The following is a 21,179-nucleotide window of genomic DNA, read 5'->3' as shown; positions in this document are numbered from 1 at the left end:
ATCTTCTCCGATGTTTTAACGACTAATAGCTACGTATAAATTGGTTCAAGGACAATATAAATCACCGCATTTTGAATTACTGTTTTCTTCGTGCAAACATTATTTAAAAGACCGGTTCAGCTCTGAGTTCAGTTAAGGCTTACATGCAATCACGTGAGCAAACGCGAGGCTTCTTTTTTGTTTTGAATCCAAATTGCATCGCAACACATTAACTGCAGGAAACGAGATTATAAACGTTAGCCGCAAATACCTTTACCAAACGCAGGGCAGATAACTTAAGGCTATTGATGTTGTTATACTTTTTAAAATAATTCTTTGTTTTTTCTTATTCTTCCAAACGAATAGTATGCACCCTTTAACAGCAAATTGCATGGCATTTAATGACGATTTTATGGGTCATACCCTTTTATTAACAGAAACATCCTGAGAATGGTCTTAAGGTGGTAAATTATTACTGCAATCAAATTAAGGTAAATTGCGTCTTTTTCTTCCTGCCTTTGATAAAGATAACCTTTATAACTATGGCCCCACATAGCCTAGTAAAGTGAATCGTTAACTGATCTATCCTATATCTGTAATGTGTCCCTATCAAGACTGATTAAGACTCTCACTAGGACCGACTTCCATAAAATGGTTTCATGAAATGGTTTCAGTTCTTCTGGTAGTCAACTTTTGATATGATTGTATCATTATGTTTTGTTCGTGATCATTATGATGATGTGGCATATTCTGATTATGTGTTTAGTTCATTAAGAACCTCAGTTATGACTTTAGGAATCGACGTATCATTAAATATAAATCAATTTTTATTTATTTCTAATAAAACGTAACAAATATGATTGAAATATTAGCTTGTCTCTTTACAGTTCGCCATAGCGTTGAAAGTTAGTTTGCTGTTTGTTTGTTCACTGTACATTATGATTAGTGTTCGATTAATACAATGTTCTGCTCTAGTTGAGACAGCGAATTGGGACAATGGCTATGTACCAACTAAAGGCCAAGACATTGTCTTTGTTTATTCGAGTAAAACACGTAACGCTGAAAATTTGTTCTCATGACTAGTTGGAAAGCTATCTTTTGGTTTGTCTGAAAGGTAAGAGAGCAACCCATGTTCCCTTATATTCTCTGTCATGTGCTCTTCCATGATCTCCGAAAATCACGATCATCGACAGATCATGAACGCTGATTATCATCAGGAGTTTTCACGCACACTAGATTATACCTAAAACCTAATTTTTAAACTGCGTGAATATAATCACAGGGCGTGAACAAAGATGGTCGACCATTTGACAGTAAATGAGTCTTGTTAACATTCACTTGGTTTTCCGCATGAAAGTCACCGAAACAAAGATCAACAATGACTGCACAGTCTAAGCTTTATCGCTGTGTAAACGGTGCTCTATGTGGATCTACATTTGGTCTAAACCATGATGTACAATAATGATACGTCTACCTACCAAAATAAGTATTTGAGCATGTTCACCAGACTGTGAAAAAATATCAGCTAAAAGTGAAAACTTTGACAAAGGCATGTGTGTAATTATCATTTTTGTTGCATTGGACATCATAACATGCTATGCTATTCGGCAATGTGTAACATTCAGAACAATCAAACAATAAAACGTTACAGTTATTAGTTCATTTTCCACTCGTGACAGTGGGTTCGGCAATAAATCAAACAATTCTCATTATTAATGCGAAAAGCTACAGAAACAAGCTCAGTAGCAAAAAGTTTAAACATAAAGCCGGTTTAATGACACTGGGTAAACGCCAAAGACATAACATGGCTATGATTATGTAAACTAAAGACTACCGTTCTCAGTCTTTGTAAAACTGGAAATTATGACAACATTAAATGCAATCATGTTTGATCGCCTCAATGCCAAATCTCAACTAGAAAATATTGTATTGCTTTGTTCATCAACAATATCATAACATTTAAGCAAGGTAACCCATAAAATGACTGTCTCTAGCTGTGGAGAGTATGGATGATATGGCTTCCATGCCTTTTTAAAGTGATCTTTCAACTTATAACAGTGTCTTAGTAGTTCGCCATAGCTTTAGTGGTTAGATTTCTGTTTGTCCGGAAACTTTCTCTGTATATTAGTGATCGTTCAACACAATGTAGAATTCGAACAAAGGCGACTTTGTTATTTACTGAACTGCCTGAGTGCAGATAGCAAAGAGAGATAATATTATGTTCCAACTCAACGCCTAGGACATTTTCTTAGTTTTTATGGAGTCGAATATATGGTAAAAACTGAAACGACACGAATATTCCAAACAATAAAAAGAAAACAAATCAAACAAAAACTGTTTACATCCACAATTAGTACACTCTTAATTACATGCATTTGTTAGTGTAAACCCACCACAATTGTGAATACCCACTAGTTCTGCCATTGCTTTTAGCTGTGAAGAGAAGTGTTCTTCAGAAATTGATACAGACAAAATAAAGTGTCTCTTCTTTCAACAATTCTTTTGAACGGGTTTCTTCAGGTAGTACAAATTTATTCATTCACAGGCTGCTTAACTTTCCAAACAAACCAAGTGAAATGTTAAGTCTTATTCCGGACGGAAAGGATTGTGGGAATATAGTCTAGACACATGGGGGTATATATTTACTTTAACATTTATAAAGTAAGTCGTAAAGTATGCCGGTTCAAGTAAAGAATTAATTGTAAATAAACATTACATTTATCTCTCTCTATATATATAAATCATTAAACAAATGTTCCGTTTGAACACTTTCCAAAGTATATGAAATGCTATTTTAAACACTTTTATGTTATCAAAACGGATATTTAGTCCGCTCTTCTGCTGATAACTCTCATCCGCTTTTGGATATTTAGCCTGATTCTTCGGCGGATCACCAACAACCGATTTTAGATATTCAGTTCGATTATTCGGCGGATCACCCAAAACCGCTATTGGATGTTCAGTCTGATTCTTCGGCGGATCACCAACATCCGCTTATGGATATTCTGTCTGATTCCTCGGCGGATCACCCAAAACCCCGTTTGGATATTCAGTCTGATTCTTCGGCGGGACACCCAAACACGCGTTTGAATATTCTGTCTGATTCTTCGGCGGAACACCCAAAACCTCGTTTGGATATTCAGTCTGATCCTTCGTCGGAACACCCAAAACCGCGTTTGGATAATCAGTTCGATTTTTCGGCGGATTACCCAAGTCCGCTATTGCATGTTTAGTCTGATTCTACGGCGGATCACCAACATCTGCTTTTGGATATTCAGTCTAATTCTTCGGAGGATCACCCACATTCGCTATTATACGTGTGCACAACTTCTCAAACCGGGTTTTAACCAATTTGTACTCCAAAGTATTGAGGCCGTCTTTTAAGTAACGTGTTTTCGCTGTTTTTAAAAACTGCATTCTGGAATACAAGTTTTATTATTCTGTACTTGTATAGAAAAATATTATATCAAGAGGTAATATGTAGATGCATTATATACTTATATATTATACATTTGCTGAACACTTCCCTAAAGTGCCAACATCTTGTCCTTATTGAAGGCTTGAAATTGGTAAAAAGGTATACATATACTCCTGATACACTTAACAAAACCCAATAGAAATGGAATTTTATTATTTAGAAATCAATATTTTGTGACAAGTTATATCAAAACTTTCAGTTTTTATTCAGTAGCCAACGACACGGAGATTATACTAAATTGCCACTACATTGTTTGTCAGTAAGATGATTTTGAAGTAAAGGACATACAACTGTGAATTGCAATTCGACTTCAATGGATTTACAACCAAAAAAAGTGAATTTAAATTTACCGTTGTTATGCCTGAATTCGTATCAATCGAAAGGAAAAGGAATACAAATATGAGCAATTCTTATTTCAACTGGTTTGAACTTCCCCCTCCCCCAAAATTACTCAGTTTTCGCTGACTGTGCAAAGACGGTAACTCACTATTTACTGATAACGATAGTTTGCATTTGTATATATGTTGTATGCTGGGTTTTGCTCTGTATGTGTCCGAACAGAATCTTTTTTACATGATATACCACTGGGCTTGTCCTTGTGTTCATTTGATTCTTTGAACGAGTAAGTATATGGTTGCTAACCTGATTGGGGAAACATCTTTTCTGTCGTGTTTTATCATTTTATACCGTCCAATAGTGAATGGGGGCCGTAAAACACTTATCTTCGAGGCTGAAAGTCTAGAAAATACAATTACATCTTACAACAATACAACCACTTAACAATATATTTTATATATGTAGTTGTGTTGCAGTGGTTTTTGAAAGTACTAAATAACTCGGACTGTAATTACAAGTGTTAATTGCAAATGTTGCAAAGCATTTTGAAATTTCAATGACATATCGGACCTACCATTGACTGAACAATATGGCCGTGACTGCGAACTTCATACTTAAGGTAAATGTTGCTTTGCTCTAAAAAAGATCCATTTCCGAATATATTTAAATCCTGTGAGCCCGGTTGTACTTTTTCTGCAGTCATTATTATGCGTAATTTATACATTGGTAAGTTTCAAATCATTATCAGGTCTGCTTACCTGTAGAACATATCGTCATCCTCAGCGCCCCAGCCCCAGTAAAGGTTCGAATATCCGTTGATCTTGAAAAAATGTTCTGCCTTGATGCTAAGTACTCCACCCACCAGCGCCTTGTACGGCAATCTGAAACACAATTAAGACACGAAAAAACACTGCCTCGACAATGACTAATATTGTCAATAGTTTGGCCTTTCTGAGCCATCTGCAATATAGCTGATCCATTTAAGAAATTTTCTACCTCTGTAAAGAGCCTGCTATTCAATCATTATTAACTGATAACTTGGAATATGCGCACTTTTATCTGATTCAATTCATCATAAATATGTTGTTTTCAGAAGAATACAGCTTTGTGCCGGACAAGACATTTTATAATTGTGTATGCCTAACAAATATGGAACTGCTCTCTTAAATCTTTGTTGAAATCGTATTGCGCATACTTAGATTGCATACGTAAGAAGCTGGCAAATTATTTAAAAGGGATAATTATATCATTTGTCATTTTGTTCATATACAATCAAGTTTTCATGAAACTAGCTTTTTATTGTACGGCAACTTTATTATTATATTTTTTTTATAATGATTTCTTTCATGCACTTAAAACGACAACCCCTCAAGCACACTACCTGATTAGAAAATAAATTTTATAACTTGTGGTTGCTGAAATTGTGGATAATAATGTGTTGAAGGCTGAAAAAGGAAGGAAAAAAATCGATAACTATTGGACATAAGATGTTCTGCTTGTGCAATCGGAGTGCAGCAATGCATGACGTCACCAATAGTGCAGCAATGCATTCGGAGTGCAGCAATGCAATGACGTCACCAAGCGGTTCTGATAAAAGAATCTTTCTTCTTTAATAAAAAGAAAAGGGTAATAAGAATAATGAGAAAATTGACAAACTTCCTGGTTGATATCTGAAGGAAATTATTATCTCCGCGCTTATCAGGCTATGCTATAAATTAGGATATTACTTCACCTTGAGCAAAACTTGCATCATGCTTTTACACGAAGCTCATGATAAAAGTTTTTTTGGTTAATTACTTGACGATGACTCACAGCAAATCCAAGTTTATTTTAGTTAAGCAAGAGGATCATCAATATAAGACGTTTGCAAAAACACTTCAAAAATTGTAATAAATTGTTATCTAGAAAAAGTATATGAACAGACAAATATTTGAACAAAGCCTCGCGCACAATATGTGAAAAACTACAGAAACATGCTCAAGACCCTAATTTAGTCAGACATCTACCAGGGCAAACCAGCCCGGCCGTGTATGTAGAGCGGAATAATAATGGCGTCTGCAGAGCCGTTGACTCTGTAAGCCTAAATGCACTGGTTACCACTACAAACTGGTGCGGTCACCATTCCTATACAACTCACTTATAGCGAAAGACATCCACGGCCGGGGACATATGACGAGGATTCTCAGAGCACGTGTACATATTCCTGTCGTCTTCCGGTATGAGGTCGACGTCGTGGAAGATAAAGCAGTCAAACTCATTGTGCTTCCTCGCTTCCGTAAACCCGATGTTCATAAGCCGACCTTTGTTGAAGGTTTTGTTGCCAAACTGACAAGATATTTATTTATAATATATCAATCTTCCCAAAATATATGTTTTGCATATACTAGATAAAATTAGTTTGTATCTCATAAATATACCTTTAGAAGTTAATAGAGGTGCGGCACGAGAGTGGTTGCCAATTGCCTAATAAATTTGTATTAATATTATTTCGTCCTGATGATAATCAGACCAATTTAATAATATTGATATGTTCGAGATTCCGCTTGAGCCAGACGTCTTGACAAAGGTAAAATATTGTTGTTGTACATGTTCATTTGTAAATGGTTGTATTTTCTTATCGGAATACAATCCATATACATAGGAAATTACCTGCTCTACCACAAATATTCGGAAGGCCACTTTTTGTCGTTTCAATAACGGAACAAGATTGTATACTAAAATGTCCAAATGTTTCTGCCTGTCACGAAAAGGTATGATGACTGCTATCCGTTGCCTAGCAACGCAGCTCTCCGGACTCCATAAGCCACTTGGCGACACATCATCGAGTACCGGGGGCGGTGCAGATTGTAGTTTTGCCTCAAGGTCAATGTTAAGTCTTCCTTCTAAAATGAAAAACCAACATATGTATTAATAAAAAAGGTTTCAACCCAATTAAAGCTATTCTTGTGGTCATTTAAACATCTTCACAATTGTATATGTAGCATGTGTAAATCTTTTTCGACTTTTATTATCGAGCTCATGTTTATGTTTGTATTGAGTTTGCGCCTTACCTATAAACTCCAATGTATGACATTATTTGAATTTTATCTGTAGCATGCATATACATATATGCGTTTGATTTCGTACGTGTTTGAATGTATTCGCGTGCTGCTTCACTGATTTCACGAAGGAAAATCCGACAGGAGTAGTAGTAATAAGTTTACGATCCAAGCTGTGCCATTTCGAGTGATGGTACTTTTATAAGAAATATATTTGCATTTTTGTGATGCTGCTGCTGCTGCTGCTGCTGCCGATGATGATGATGATGATACTGACGATACTGAAGATGATGATGTCAATTGTAGGGTAATCGTACTAGTTTAAGATCCGCATAAGGCTCAAAGAATTGCATACCAAGGAGGAGGACGTTATCTCGTTTTATGCAAACATTAAGTGAGAAAAATGTTTCATGGCAAACAAATTGGCGGATTTAGAATGAAAAGTACCGATTTAGGTACCATTTTTTGCCTGGTAATTGGATTTGTTTCTTTACATTTTGAAAAATGTATGCGTCCAGTATGTGGCGAAAAACATATTCTTCCATCGACATTTTAGTTCGGTATTACAACTTTAAAGATAAAAAAGTTACTGAACAGATTGTGGCTTAGGGGGGCAATGTTTAAATATAAACGTGTTAATTTTATCCACAATTTTACGTATTTTCGCGGCAAATATGGCATATCTGGGCATGTTATAACTGTGCATTCATGTATATATTCCTATTTTTCAAACTTCATGGTTATCACTCGACGGTACAGGATTCCTGACCGTTGTTTTGTTCCTCAACCCCAATTTTGTTTATTGCAACCACATTACCCACATTTGGTAAAATACAAACAAACGTCTGCACAATTGTAAAGCCTTGAGGGGATACATTTTTAATTCTAGGAATCGCTAATGATCACGAGTCTTTCGGTTTAGTATGTTATGTGTTTCATTTATCAAGTCAACAAATTTTTCACATCAGGAACGGACTTGAACTTCACCATGGCCCGATTCAGAAGGCGAACGAGCCTCATGTTATACAGAAAATCACACAAGACCGCAGTGACAAAGAAATGCGTCAATACAAGAACAGAAAATGCTAGCCTGTCGCCGATGAAAAAAGCGCTTCCGTGATGACAACTCCCAAAGTAGTTAACGAAATTACGTCCTCCCCCTTCACATAATAGGCTGTACATATTATGAAGTCTACCACAAGGTCCCAGCGTCCTTACATAGCTTAACCGGAATGTTAAATATGCAAAGGGGTGTTTTAGGAGATAACAAATAAAGTCTGTATTTAAATATGATGTCATACAAACTGTTATGTGTAGCAAATTATACAAAGCTAATCTTACAATTTTCGTCTACGTGATAATAGCCATGCCAAACGTAAAAAAATCAAGTCATAAGTTAAGCTAAACTTAAAAACCCCAGTAAGAATAAGGTTGGCTTTACTGAAAGTAAAACAAAATATTCAGTTGTTCATACAGACTATTTGATATCATTCAAAGTAAACAAACATATGCCATATATTATATTTCCAATGAATTAATTATTTTCATACCATACATAATAATTATGCCATGTGAATTTTTTATTAATTAACTCGTCTTACCAAGAGAATCTGGAACAGCCTGACAAAAGTCTAAAGAACCGTTTCCTCTTAATTCAAACGTTAATTCCCTGATAACGTTTGGCGTTTTGTCATTGGAAATACGTCCTGTGTTGTCATTTCCGATTCTGGAATCATACGTTGGTTTCTCACTGTTCAGACCGGAAGCCGCGCCGGATGAGAGTTTTGCAACACGAAGTCTCGTATTGAGAGAGACGTTCAATTGCCCTACATTTATAACACTGACCAGGGCGGAACAAACCATCAAAAACACAACAAGAGATGTAAATCTAATACACCGCCGCATCATCGTGGGGCATTAATTAAACAAGTCCATATTTGATGAAAAGAGAGCTGTAATGCTTAACAAATCACATTTGAATGGTCTTATCGCGCTTCAAAAGCCGCGTTTTATCAAATGTTTGTTATAAATTATGCGATCTCATTTATTTCCGTTTTAGATAAAACTTAATCTTGATAATAAATTCAAAATTACAAACATGAAAAATGCACGGCATATTTCACTTTTGGACAATACATGAATGTATTACAGTATCATATTGCTGTTTGACAAACTACCAACATGACCAAATAATATCTTCTTAAACCTATGATGTGTCTCAAGTCATCGACTCAAGAAGTTATGGGTCAGATCAACCTGAGGAAAACAAGTTTACTCCAATGCAAAGAATTATTGTGAAGACCATGTCGGACATTAAGCAGAACACACCGAAAAAAGCAGAAATCATTAACTTTGCAACAATGTTTAAACAGCTATTGGGAATCTATGTATACAAAAAGGTCTCATCTTAACGCTGATTTACCTCTGAAAATACAACAACGTTTTTAAGTATGTTAGGTGAAATATGATAAAAACAAAGCAGTAGCCAGCATAATAATGATGGAGGAATTGTCGCCAAACACACCAGAAAAGATAACAAAGAGGTGGTCATATTCGATGGTGAGGTTTTTACACAGATGGTATACAGGGCAAATTACACCAATTTGGAAGTGCCTTGCCATAATTACAGTCTTATTTTAGTGAACGCATGGCAGTGAATCAAATCATGGTCATACATTCTCAGACCATTGGCTTCCTTCCATATTTATAGCCTTTGAAGCTGAATGGTTTGTGATTTTTAAAATAGGCTGAACTCGAGGTTAAAAGCTGGATCTACTTGATCAACATTTGAATGTAAAAAATATGTTTTCTCAATAGTATTTTCCTGTAAGTGTGTACATATTCTCACATGGTATTATATGTAACGTTACCACAATTTGTCAGCTAGTTACTTTATTAAATACTTAAGTAATTTCCTCAACAAATTACCTCGTACATGAACTTTAATAAAGTAATAATAGTTTAATTTCTTCGCAACAACAGCAATCTTTTTTCACTGCTGACGTCCCGTTTGATGATGTATACTCCATTTTGCATCAGACGATCTGATTGGTTGATGAAACAGCGCAAATAATGTAGATCAATTCCCTTTATTTATTAAACGACGTACGTAATCTCCGTATAGCTCTGATTGTGAAAATGGAAGTCAGCAGTGAGGGGAATTTTGCAAAAAGAAAAGAATATAAAGTCAGTTTTCCAATGATAAGTTATCCGTTTTTCTCAGGTCAAGGTCAGTGTTGAGTAAACGGATATTTCGTTTAAAATCGATACTAATTGTCTGAATAAAATGGTAACGAGGCAGTAACGAGGTGATAAAATGGCCCGGGTTGCGAAACAATCAATAACATTTATATAATAACAGAAAAGATAAAGAACGCCAAGCCGGGGAGGTATTTATGATTTGTTTTTGAAAGGATAAGACAAAAAAAAAGACAAAAAAGCAGTTTGTTGCTCTCGTGCTAGTTTTGTAAAGCTTAGGAAGTATTAAATAAGCTAAATTCTATCTGATATGTATTCTTTTCTGAATAAGGAAATAATTAAATCGTTAAAGCCAAGAAAACCGCGCTCCATTATTTTTTTATAAAAACTTCCAAACCTGAACATTATCTAGTTTAATTCCTTATTACGTCCTGATTTTTATATTTAAAGTAATAATGATTTTCTGTTGGAGTCCTGTATAAATTGCTCCATAGTATGATCATATGACCTTGGCACTTGACCAAGTTGCTGTGAAAGTGTGTTGTAATAGATATTTTGATGTAGTTTAATTTGATGATATATAGATTGTATCAAAAAAAAAATGTATTTAATTTTAATGTATAATCCATTTTATCCTGTCACTTGCATACAAATCGGTCCAATAACAACGTGCCGTAGTTAACTTTAGTTTATTACGACATTAGACCACGTGATGTTTATCTACAGCGAAAACGAACTTCTTTTCTATATTTTGCAATGTCAGAGGCAAAGCACAAATACTGTTTTTAGTATCTTTTCAATAGACCGCAACCAATGGAACACAACATTCACTCGCCCATAAACTCCCACCAATCTGCATAATAATGACACTGGCAAATGTTGAAAACAATCGACCTGAAAATCTACATGTGATATGAAAATCTTATCCCGCCCGCAAATGCTGGAAACTGTGTTACTCGTCGATAGTTTATCCATTTCTGTTGTGTATGACAAATCTCACTTACAACAGAAATGAATGACCGGTGTAGTTCTGATCAGTTGGAGACTGATCCATGTTAATGCACCTTTAAAATTTTGTTTTATGATTTGAATTGATATTGACGTATTAAAATGAAACGACGCTGAATATAAACGTACTGAAAACAGCTGAACAGTTTTGAGAACTTTTGGGAGCGATTTAAACATGGATACCGACTGTGATGACGTCAACAGAGGAAAACAGTTGCCCCCCCCCCCTTACTTTTAAAGATACTTAATTAATTAATAAAACAAAGTAACAGGATAAATAGAATACTAGGTAAGTGCCGTGGATGGAGAAAATTTATCGGGCTCGGCTACGGATTTTATCGGGTTCGCCTTCGGCTCACCCTATAAATTCATCCGCCTTGCCAGATAAACTTATTTTACTTAATGATCGAAAAAGAATATCCACTTAAACCAAACTACTTTTTTACCATGACTGTATTTTTCTGCGGTAAAAAAATGATAAAATAATTATTTTCAGATGTATTACCGGAGAAACTGATTTTTGGTCCAAACGCATTAGCGAGTACTCTTTAATCTTTAAAGGTACTCGCTCAGGTTTGCCATACTGCAGTCCTTAGGTGTGAAGATTGCTTTATATACTTTAAATAAACATGCATTTTCCTGCCTAACTCTATTCAAGCCGCTGGTCTTTGATCTACTTTAATGTGTTTTATGAACGATGTAACTATAAATTATGTTTCATGCTGTGTATGAATTTTGTTATGATGTTTACTTTGAAATTGAGCATTTTGTAAAATTCCCTGAGTATGAACGTGTATGCTAGTATGTTAGAAATAAATCGCGTACCAAAAGACATAAAATAAGTTTAATATCTTTATAAAGAAAAGTAATTCAGCTAAAGCGAACATCAATTATGTACATAACATTCATAAGTACATGTAAAATCGTGTGTATAGGCTGTCCAATAAATAAGAAAATAAAAACGACTTAGGTATTCTAAATGACTAAAGATAAAATAAAACACAAACGCTTTTAAATCACATAAACGTATGAATATGTTCATGATTTACTAACACGCACACACGTACGCAAGCACGCACGCCCATCGCGCACACACACTCACGCACACACACACACACACACACACACACACACACACACACACACACACACACACACACACATACGCACACACACACATAAACACACACACACACACATCTCAATTTCAGTACAGGAAGGTACAGGAGTTTATTTTTAATTAGAATTAATTTTTTTTCGTATATTTCTCAAATAATCTATTTTTTTACTGTAATGGCTAAATTTGTTAGATGGATCGTAATCAACTCCCAGCGTGTCCGTATCGTGTCATTTTATTTTTCAAATATAACGATGTAACTATAAATTATGTTTCATGCTGTGTATGAATTTTCTTATGATATTTGATCCTCATACAATAAAAAAGCACTGAATTAAGGGTGAACCTACCACATTTTCTTTAAATGTGCAATGTAAAGTATACACACTTTCTTGGATGTAAATTTGGAAAGCCCCTAAAGAGTTAAAATATGTAGTGCGATGCATAGGCACAAGAAAATAATTAAATAATTTGACATTGTTTGTATGAGTTACAACCAAGTATGACCGTTTTAGTTAAAAGAAGAAAAACAAAACAATAATTGCTTGCAGCATGTGCTTTTCTAAAGGAAACAGACTAAGAAGAACATTTCATGCAATATGAATACAGACGGTATTTTAAGAAATCGTTGAAAAGTTTACGCATTCACTTGCAGATTCATTACTATAGCTGTAAAGTCAAAGTACTTTAGTCATTTTCATAATACGTGCGTTTTCTTTTGACAATAAAGTTGTGAGCAACAACTAAAAAATGCATCTCAGCAAAATGTTCTCAAAGTGGTGATAATGGGGCTCAAGGTAGATACCAAAAATCAATGCCACGGAGGACTAATATTTCATCTATGAATTCGTTCCGCAAATCATTTATAAATATAATTCTCAGATTATTTGTATGGGGACATTCAGCCGAAATATGCGTCAAGTCCTCCTGGTAGGTTGTTTAACATTTGTTACAGCTAAAATTACCAAGTGTACAAGGTGTACACCAAAGTCTGCGCGACAAACTGAATTAAAAACGCAATAAATAATGAAGCGGAATTGCTGGGTGTAGTATTCCAAACAACAGGAAGTCTGGACCATTTGATATTATTGTTTTCCACAAGGAAACTTCAGGCTGCAAAACAACTTAACCGTTTATTTTCGTCAATATTTTGTAGGAAGAATATAACATGCCTTAAAGTCATCGAGGATATAATAAAAGGTGTTTCTCGTAAGACATTCACAGATATATGGAATAAAGCCCAACGTAACACACATTTTACCTTTATATTTCCTTGAAAACAATCTGCTTCATTCAATACTTATATGGGAGACACAGTATTTTGCCAAAATGAAGTTCGCTTATTTCCACCTCCGAACTTCGTCTTTATATACTTTTCATAGATTTCATCATGTCGGATCTTGTTCACTAGGTAAAGCATATCATTATCTTGGCTACTGTGTGCTGGAACTTGCCAAAAGCATCTGTATTAGACTCCGTTTTGGTATTACATAGAGCAGCGTCATATAAATAGTGTAGCTTTGACAATATTGTTGTAGAGGCTTTTTCGATTATCTCCAAAGGGGTGCACGCGTTGAGATACACTAATCCACTTACTGAAATCACTGAGGGATTCGGGGACTGGTCAAGAACGATTTTGTTGACGCAAAGAATTGAAGAGGTGATTGCGTAATGAGGTTAACATCAATTAAAATTACGTCAATACTGAGCATGACCTTAGTGTTAGTACTGTCTGTTATGTGCAATAATATGTTGTGTGGTGTTTACTGTAAAAATCGTGTGTTATATCGTTATGAAAGATGTTGTAAAGAATATCGGTCTGTAAATTCTGCAAACAATAAGAAAAATTCACTAACAATCTGTCAATTGATTTTGCAAGTAGTAAGCTATGAATGAATGATGCAAGGTTTGAAAGCAATTATACAGTACGGGAAAATGTATTGACTTACAAAGTATATATACATCATCCACTTGTACAAACTTTCAACCATGATAATTCTGCAAACAATAAGAGAAATTCAATAACAATCTGTCAATTGATGTTGCAAGTAGTAAGCTATGAATAAATGATGCAAGGTTTGAAAGCAATTCTACAGTACGGAAAAATGTATTGACTTACAAAGTATATATACATCATCCACTTGTACAAACTTTCAACCATGATATCCATCGTTATGCAATCTCCATCTACAAAATGCAGATTGTTAGTCCCAATCACCTCTTCAATGCTTGACATCATGTTCCCCAGTCCCTCATCACTTGCAATGCTTTGATTTACTGAGAACAATCGGGACAAAGATGCAGTCATTCCCGAAGGGATTTATCGCCAATTTACGCCTAAATACACTAAAATATTGCTTATTAAATGCCTTTTCATATATATGATTATGAGGTATATTCCATTACACTCAATAGTCAAGTGCATGCGTGCATCTTTCTTCGCCACACTTACAAAATGTGACGGAGTTTTCATTATCATATTCAACTCAGGCAGTTGATAATATCAACTGAAATTATATAAATACAATATCACGATGGATCACCATACACTGGATATAGTAGCCCTTGTGAGACGTAAACAACGCGATATGGCAATATTTATGTATATTATGGTTAAATTTACTATAAATAGAACAAAAAACGGCCTCATCAAATATCGGATTTCACTTAATTTACAAAACACTAATAATAAACTTGCGAGTTGAAAGCAATGTTCGTATATCCTACTGCAGAGGTTACACATAGCTTACTGTATTTAAAAAAATATATCACCTTTTCTTAGGCAATGACAGGCATTTATCGGACTGTTGTAACCATACAGTTTGAGGCCTCTCATTTGTTTTATTTAAAATTCATAGTATGTGAACAGATCTGTAAAATAAAGGAAAATAACTCTTGTCGCGCCTATAGCTTTTCAACGCCTCCATTGCTTTCATTTTGGTATTGTTGGGATTTAACGATCTATCGACAGCTCTGTTCATTGACAAATGGCATACACGCAATGAGTTAACTTGTTTTGTATATCGAGCACCTGCTTTTGTCTCTTGTGTTGACATTCTGTTACATCATAAAACTATTATTAAACTTTAACTCCAAAACTCTTAAAATTCTAAACACACTCATTGAAACATTTTAATGTATCCTGTTGTCGTATCCTGTACAAAAAGTCATCAACGACATTCCCTAATTGTAAACGCCACAGAGGCTTTGTACAGTGATAAATGAGGATAAAATTAAACTAAAAAATGTAACATAACAAAACCTTGAGCAAAATATGGCCGCATGCATGCAAACGGCTTTTGCCCAAGTACAATCGAAGCATGAGTTTGGTTCAGTAAAAACAAATAGTGGCTCAACATATGTTTGTGTCCTTTTCTCCAAGAGGCATTAAATACATTAAGCAGTATAATAATGTACTAACCATTATGTACTAACCATTTAGAAGTTAGTCTGTTAAGGAATACCTGCATTTTTATTAAAGGATTGGTTGCATTTTTTCGTGCAATAATACTGTATGAACGCAGAAGGGCAAGCAAGCAAATTACCAAGAAGCGGGATCAATATTTATATTTACATACAAATATTCATTTTTTTTAAAAGATTTAGGTTTTAAACATATTTATTTTACAACGATTGTGAAACAAGTTATTACAACATTATATTTATCACTCTCGTTGACATAATTTTATACGAGAGTGTGGTGTTGTGGGGGAAATCGGAGAACCCGGATAAAATCCACTTATCCGGCTTGGTAACCACAAACCCAACTCCCATGCGCCAAGCGTAGAATCGAATCCGGGTCGCCTAGGTGAGAAGCGAGTGCGCTAACTACTTCGCTAACCGGACGATTAAAAATTATCAGTATCTTCTGCAAGTGAGTATCTGCTCTTAAAATAAATGTCACCGACAATATTTTCTTGAATGAAAGAATAGCTTTTGTAATGCCGTATATCATTGGTTAATGGCGTCGCGCTAATCAAATTGGAGCGCCATATTGAAAAAAGGACGTCATAACTCATTGCGTATTAAACAATATGAACGTAAAATTTTATATATTTTAAGAACTAGGCGAATATAAATATTTATCTTTATATTTCTTTTTTTATGGCTTTGGAATCTTTTAACCGATGCAGCTTGTCAGCGAGGCTACGGGCCATGATTTTTACTTTAATAATTATTGCGTTAGCATGACGTAAATTAAATAACGATATCTCTTAAAGTGAATGCCCTTGATAGAGTAGACACTTTCATTACTCGTAAGTATGATTAATTGCAGTTGTAGATGTGAAAGTTTTAATGAATAGCTTATCTTTATAAACACTAAACAAAAACAAATATTGCACACATGAATAATCATGACTTATTTTGCAATATTTTATTTATAAACATGGAAAACAAAAGCGTAATAAAATGATTTGAACAGAACTTGTACGGAATGATGTCTTTAACGGTGATTTTATAAATTCGAGTGCGTTGTCTTAAAAGGCTTGGTCTTATATATCGTTTGAATTATACAATGTACATTTCCAAACTTGTCTAGAAATATTGTTATAAACATAAAGTTTATTTATTATATATTTCTATATTTGTTATTTTTAAGCAAAGAATGTAAATTGATATCTTTACCATTTCCTTTACTTTATGATACAAAAGCAAGGGTGATGTGTATCCATGTTAGCCCGCAAACCTGCTATATGTACCTATCACTATCTTTAAACATGGGAACGAATACATCCATAACAAAAGAATACTAAGGTCCGCGAAACCGGATAATTAAATGATGATTTTTACTTCCTAATTTCTACTCTGTTTCTCTTCATTAAGATCCCTGTATGGCTCCGCGAAAATTGCATCAATTGTCAATGAAGTTCAGAATCAATGAGGAGGAGATAGCAAAACAAATAGAGGATGTGATTTCCTATTGTAAAAAAGACATTTTTACTGTCAAAGAAATCTGACATCGAACCAATATACTAAGCCCATTTTCACATCACTTTACATATACCACAGCAATGGCCAAAATGTGTCCATCAACACCAAGTTTGATAAACTAATAACTGAGTCGCCCCCTATCAATGCATTCATATGCCTAATGTCATTGAAAGAGCAACATATGTTCTTCTTTCCTATCTTGTGTTAGAAAGATTTAATGATATTACGGATCAGCCGTACACAAATTCCTTTTTAAAGGGACTGTACAGCAGATTGGTACCAAAAAAGTTTTTTCTGTAAAGAATCTCAGGACAATTATTAAATAAAATATTTTACTCGTTGATATCAGACTTGTAAAAAAGAATATCAAAATTTAAAAAAAAAAAATTGTGTCAAAGACCGGGTTCGAACCGGTGTCGCCCAAAATTGCAGTTTAACGTTGTATCCACTGAGCTACGAAGGCTTTCTCTTTACGAGTGATATAATTAAGCTATAACCTAGCTTGGTAATATCACGTGATAACATAGACTAGCCAATCACGCATAAGGAATGAATTCTACTAGGTAGACATAGCCAGTAATCTTTTTTAATTTGGAAAATACGAAAACACTGCGAAAAAATTAATTAAGAACTATGTAATACTTCAGTTAGTAAGTTTCAATGCATTGCACACATCGATACCAAGATTATGTCAGTTTTCGACAATTTTCTTTTGTTTCCGCTATTTCATCATACGGTGGCTGACTGGCCGGTCCTTATAATGTCATATGACCCTCAGTGGTGTTTTAAATTTCTTAATTATTGGATTGTGTACAGTACTCATATTCACAATCCTTCTTATCATTAAAAGCTGCAATTTTTATAATAATAATAATAATAATAATAATAATAATAATAATAATAATAATAATAATAATAATAATAATAATAATAATATAATCATAATCATAATAATAATAATAATAATAATAATAATAATAATAATAATAATAATAATAATAATAATTTCCGCCGGTATTCTACCAATCCTTCTAATTAGAATGACTATTATAAAAATTCTGAAGATATGACCTACATGTATTTTCAAAGTATTTCTGTCATGTTTTACAAAGAAAGATCGGAAAAATATTTGTCAAGGCGTCTATATTTCCTTCTTTTTATATTTGATCATTTATCAATTTATCATTCTCTAATTCGTCTGCACCTATATACGCTACAAAATTGTCGTTAAATGTCGAGTCTAATTTATAATATATCGTGTTACCTGGAAACAAGTCATCGTGTCTACTACGAATTTTCAATTAAAATGATAGAGTTGCATATCTAGAAGAAAAAACTAATATTAAAAAAAGCACTCAAAATCCGTTGAGCATTAAAATTATCAATGACAAATGATACCAGCGACAGTGTCCTATATGGTTCACATGTTTTATGACTATTTACTGTTTACCGTACATTGTAATAAGAGTAAATCAAGGTGCGTGTTTTTATTTCTAAGAACCTTGTTTGTTATTGTACTTTCTGTGTTTCATAACCACTTTTATTCATCAACAACATCTCATAAACCGGATGTAGTCCATTATATATAGGGCCATTTATGAGTATGAACTTATATTAGTATTTCTTCTCCATCAACATACCATACGCACTAGAACGTAGAAGGATTAAACGTAAGTTGAAATGTTTAAGTGATATTTGTTTTAACTTTGTCCTTACTTGCTTTGATATAATGCTATTAATTCCACAAAAACGATGGGTAAATTCAAGCAACATCAGGTTCATACTATTGAACTTGATTTATGTGATCTTGCATGCAAAGTGTTAATAATATGTTTTTGTTTGTAGATGGCAATTACCGGGGTTTATATCGCTATGAGTGTTGTGTTGTGCTTAGCTGTGGCACAAGAGCCGAACCCCAAAGGCGATCAGACTGCACTTCTGACGAAGTTGGATGCATTGGAGGCCCGTCTGCAGGAGACAGACAATACACTGCAATCTCTCCAGAACAAATACAACCGACGTGCGACGCTAACTAAGCCTTAGTAGGAATAATTCATCACCTTATGTTAACGTATATCACTAGTTACAATGATGCTAAGACTTGTGATCAACTAACTAACCTTGCTGACTGTCTCATAGAGTCTTCGGTCGATGGTTTTCAAGCATTTTGGATTGATGATGGCTTTTGTTAATTAGCGGTCGTTTCTTTCAATGAGCTCTTACATAGCGAAGGAAAATCTGTAATAAAATATCTCAAACAGCGCAACAAATGTTACGTTCGTTAAATCAGTTATTCGATATTGAATTATTTCTTGTTGCCTACTTTCACTTTGCATGATATTACACCACTAAGATTGCATACCTTGAAAGGTTACTGTGTTTAAACCAAACAGTGAATAGATCGAACATGATGACCATGATGTTTTTTTTGCTAGTAAAACACTTAATCAATTTTAACAGTCCGAACCCCCATGGAGAGGACCCCCTGACCGTGCCATATCTGGAAAGGGACGGCTGGGAAATGGTGTTCCGGGCCTCTGCAGGGAACGGACAGACTGTGTACGACGCATGGACAAAAGGTTAGAATCACAACTGTACTGTTTAAAGCGACATATCATGCAGCGTAATATTGAATAGTATTTGATAGCAGAAAAAACAACTTTTTTATTGAAAATGAGTTTAAGTAGATACGTGTGGATTTTTACATGTTTTTTTCTAGTGTTTTTCATTTTTGTTGACATTAAAATTTGTTAGGATCTATGATTCAATGGGGATAAATTAATCAAAAAACGTCATATTACACAACGTGTCACAACTTTCCCTCACAGGGACAGGCACATCTACAACGAAACCATTGGACATGGCCAGATCCTACACAACCCATTTCCGGGAGGCAAATCTTGAGCAAAGCTGGACATCTTTAAAGATCAAGCACGTGAAATTTGCACTTTACAAAGACAACATTGAGACGGCGTATATTATTTTTAACGGCGTCGGTAGTACGATTACGAGCTGGTTTGATAAAACCAAAATCCTGGAATCCTCCTGGTCTGATCTCACACCGTCCGCTACATTCAATTTCTTCTCGGTCATTGGTGCGGACGACGGCCGGGTGCTGCGGAGGTTCTTTATCAATCAGAAGTATGCTGGGTGTGCTGGCGACGTTGGCCACTTTGCCGTAGTTGAGGAGAAAGGGGTTTGTGCGATGGACAAACACGTCCGTTACCCACAGTTCGTCTACTCTGACATGAACTCTGCTGATGTTTGGGAGAGAAGTCAGTTCGAGCGCGCCGATTATCTGGCTATCTACGTTCACGTATAAACTACACTGTAACCATTAAACCGTTCTGTAGTGCTTGTATATATTGCTGTTTTCTTGAAAAAATAAAAACTATGAAAAAGGACATCATGCTGCACATTATAACCTCTGAATCTCGTTGTAGTCCATACATTTGATACATGTTTGGTATGTATGTTATTAAGAAACGTAACTTGCTTTCCTATATAACCCATGAAAGAACTCTTAATTCATTTCCACTGGGAGTACTTTTGTTGTGCGGAAGATACAACAGAGCGGAAGACACAGTAGTATATTAAAGGGATACAAGGGTTACCATGGTTCATAATTCAAACATTTAAGGCCCATGTGTAATGTGTCGAATCACATGAGACATTTGTTATGATTTAGGCTGTAGTGAGCACGCCCAAGTCACCCAGTTTTACATTATAAAGTTGCACAATAGGCTCCATTATTATATGGTTTATTTGGTATATTGCGGCCGTTACCTGAGGTGAATAATTGAGCTACTGCAACCGAAAATTTATGATTAATATCATTCAATGAAATTACGAAAGACACGTGAATGTTTATTTCAACTTGAACTTATTATTTTTCAAATTTAGGATCTCATTGGTAAATATAAACTGACACGTATTCAAAACTGAACCTGTAAAAGTACATACTTATTTAAATCAAATTATACACTGCGTTCCTGCAGGTACAAGGACAACTGCATTTAGGTTCAACTCAGCTGTAGTAAGGCATATAATTCGATATATGTATGGTCTGCCTGTGGTATTTGTCAGCTGTGCA

General features: G+C 34.8%; 2 protein-coding genes across 2 annotated transcripts; one reads left to right on the top strand and one right to left on the bottom strand.

Moving 5' to 3' along the window:
• Positions 1-1,590: 1,590 nt before the first annotated feature.
• On the bottom strand, positions 1,591-8,739 carry LOC128237556 (beta-1,4-N-acetylgalactosaminyltransferase bre-4-like). The gene is made up of 6 exons (XM_052953148.1): positions 8,433-8,739; positions 6,443-6,675; positions 5,931-6,118; positions 4,552-4,674; positions 4,100-4,195; positions 1,591-3,397 (listed from the first exon to the last, which is right to left on the bottom strand). The coding sequence occupies exons 1-6, from the start codon at positions 8,737-8,739 to the stop codon at positions 3,259-3,261; spliced, it is 1,086 nt and encodes a 361-aa protein (XP_052809108.1). The 3' UTR covers positions 1,591-3,258.
• A 9,955-nt stretch (positions 8,740-18,694) lies between these two features.
• On the top strand, positions 18,695-20,490 carry LOC128238921 (uncharacterized). The gene is made up of 4 exons (XM_052955252.1): positions 18,695-18,756; positions 18,932-19,128; positions 19,547-19,665; positions 19,915-20,490. Exons 2-4 carry the CDS (start codon positions 18,932-18,934, stop codon positions 20,406-20,408), a joined length of 810 nt encoding a protein of 269 aa, XP_052811212.1. The 5' UTR covers positions 18,695-18,756; the 3' UTR covers positions 20,409-20,490.
• The last annotated feature ends 689 nt before the right edge of the window (positions 20,491-21,179 follow it).

This window comes from Mya arenaria, chromosome 6, assembly GCF_026914265.1.
Source record: "Mya arenaria isolate MELC-2E11 chromosome 6, ASM2691426v1".
Taxonomy (NCBI): Eukaryota; Metazoa; Mollusca; class Bivalvia; order Myida; family Myidae; genus Mya; species Mya arenaria.
The sequence above is the reverse complement of the archived record's forward strand: the minus strand, read 5'-3'. Positions and strand labels throughout refer to the sequence as shown.

Bases quoted from the DNA above. Each gene is read 5' to 3' on its own strand.
- LOC128237556 (XM_052953148.1), bottom strand. From the start codon at position 8,739: ATGATGCGGCGGTGTATTAGATTTACATCTCTTGTTGTGTTTTTGATG. The intron at 4,196-4,551 runs GTAAGCAGACCT...TGTATTTTCTAG, and splicing joins GATGACGATATGTTCTACAG to ACTTTCAGCCTCGAAGATAA. The intron at 3,398-4,099 runs GTTAGCAACCAT...CTTGTATTCCAG, and splicing joins AAAGATGTTTCCCCAATCAG to AATGCAGTTTTTAAAAACAG.
- LOC128238921 (XM_052955252.1), top strand. From the start codon at position 18,932: ATGGCAATTACCGGGGTTTATATCGCTATGAGTGTTGTGTTGTGCTTA. The intron at 19,129-19,546 runs GTAGGAATAATT...CAATTTTAACAG, and splicing joins GCGACGCTAACTAAGCCTTA to TCCGAACCCCCATGGAGAGG. The intron at 19,666-19,914 runs GTTAGAATCACA...TTTCCCTCACAG, and splicing joins GTACGACGCATGGACAAAAG to GGACAGGCACATCTACAACG.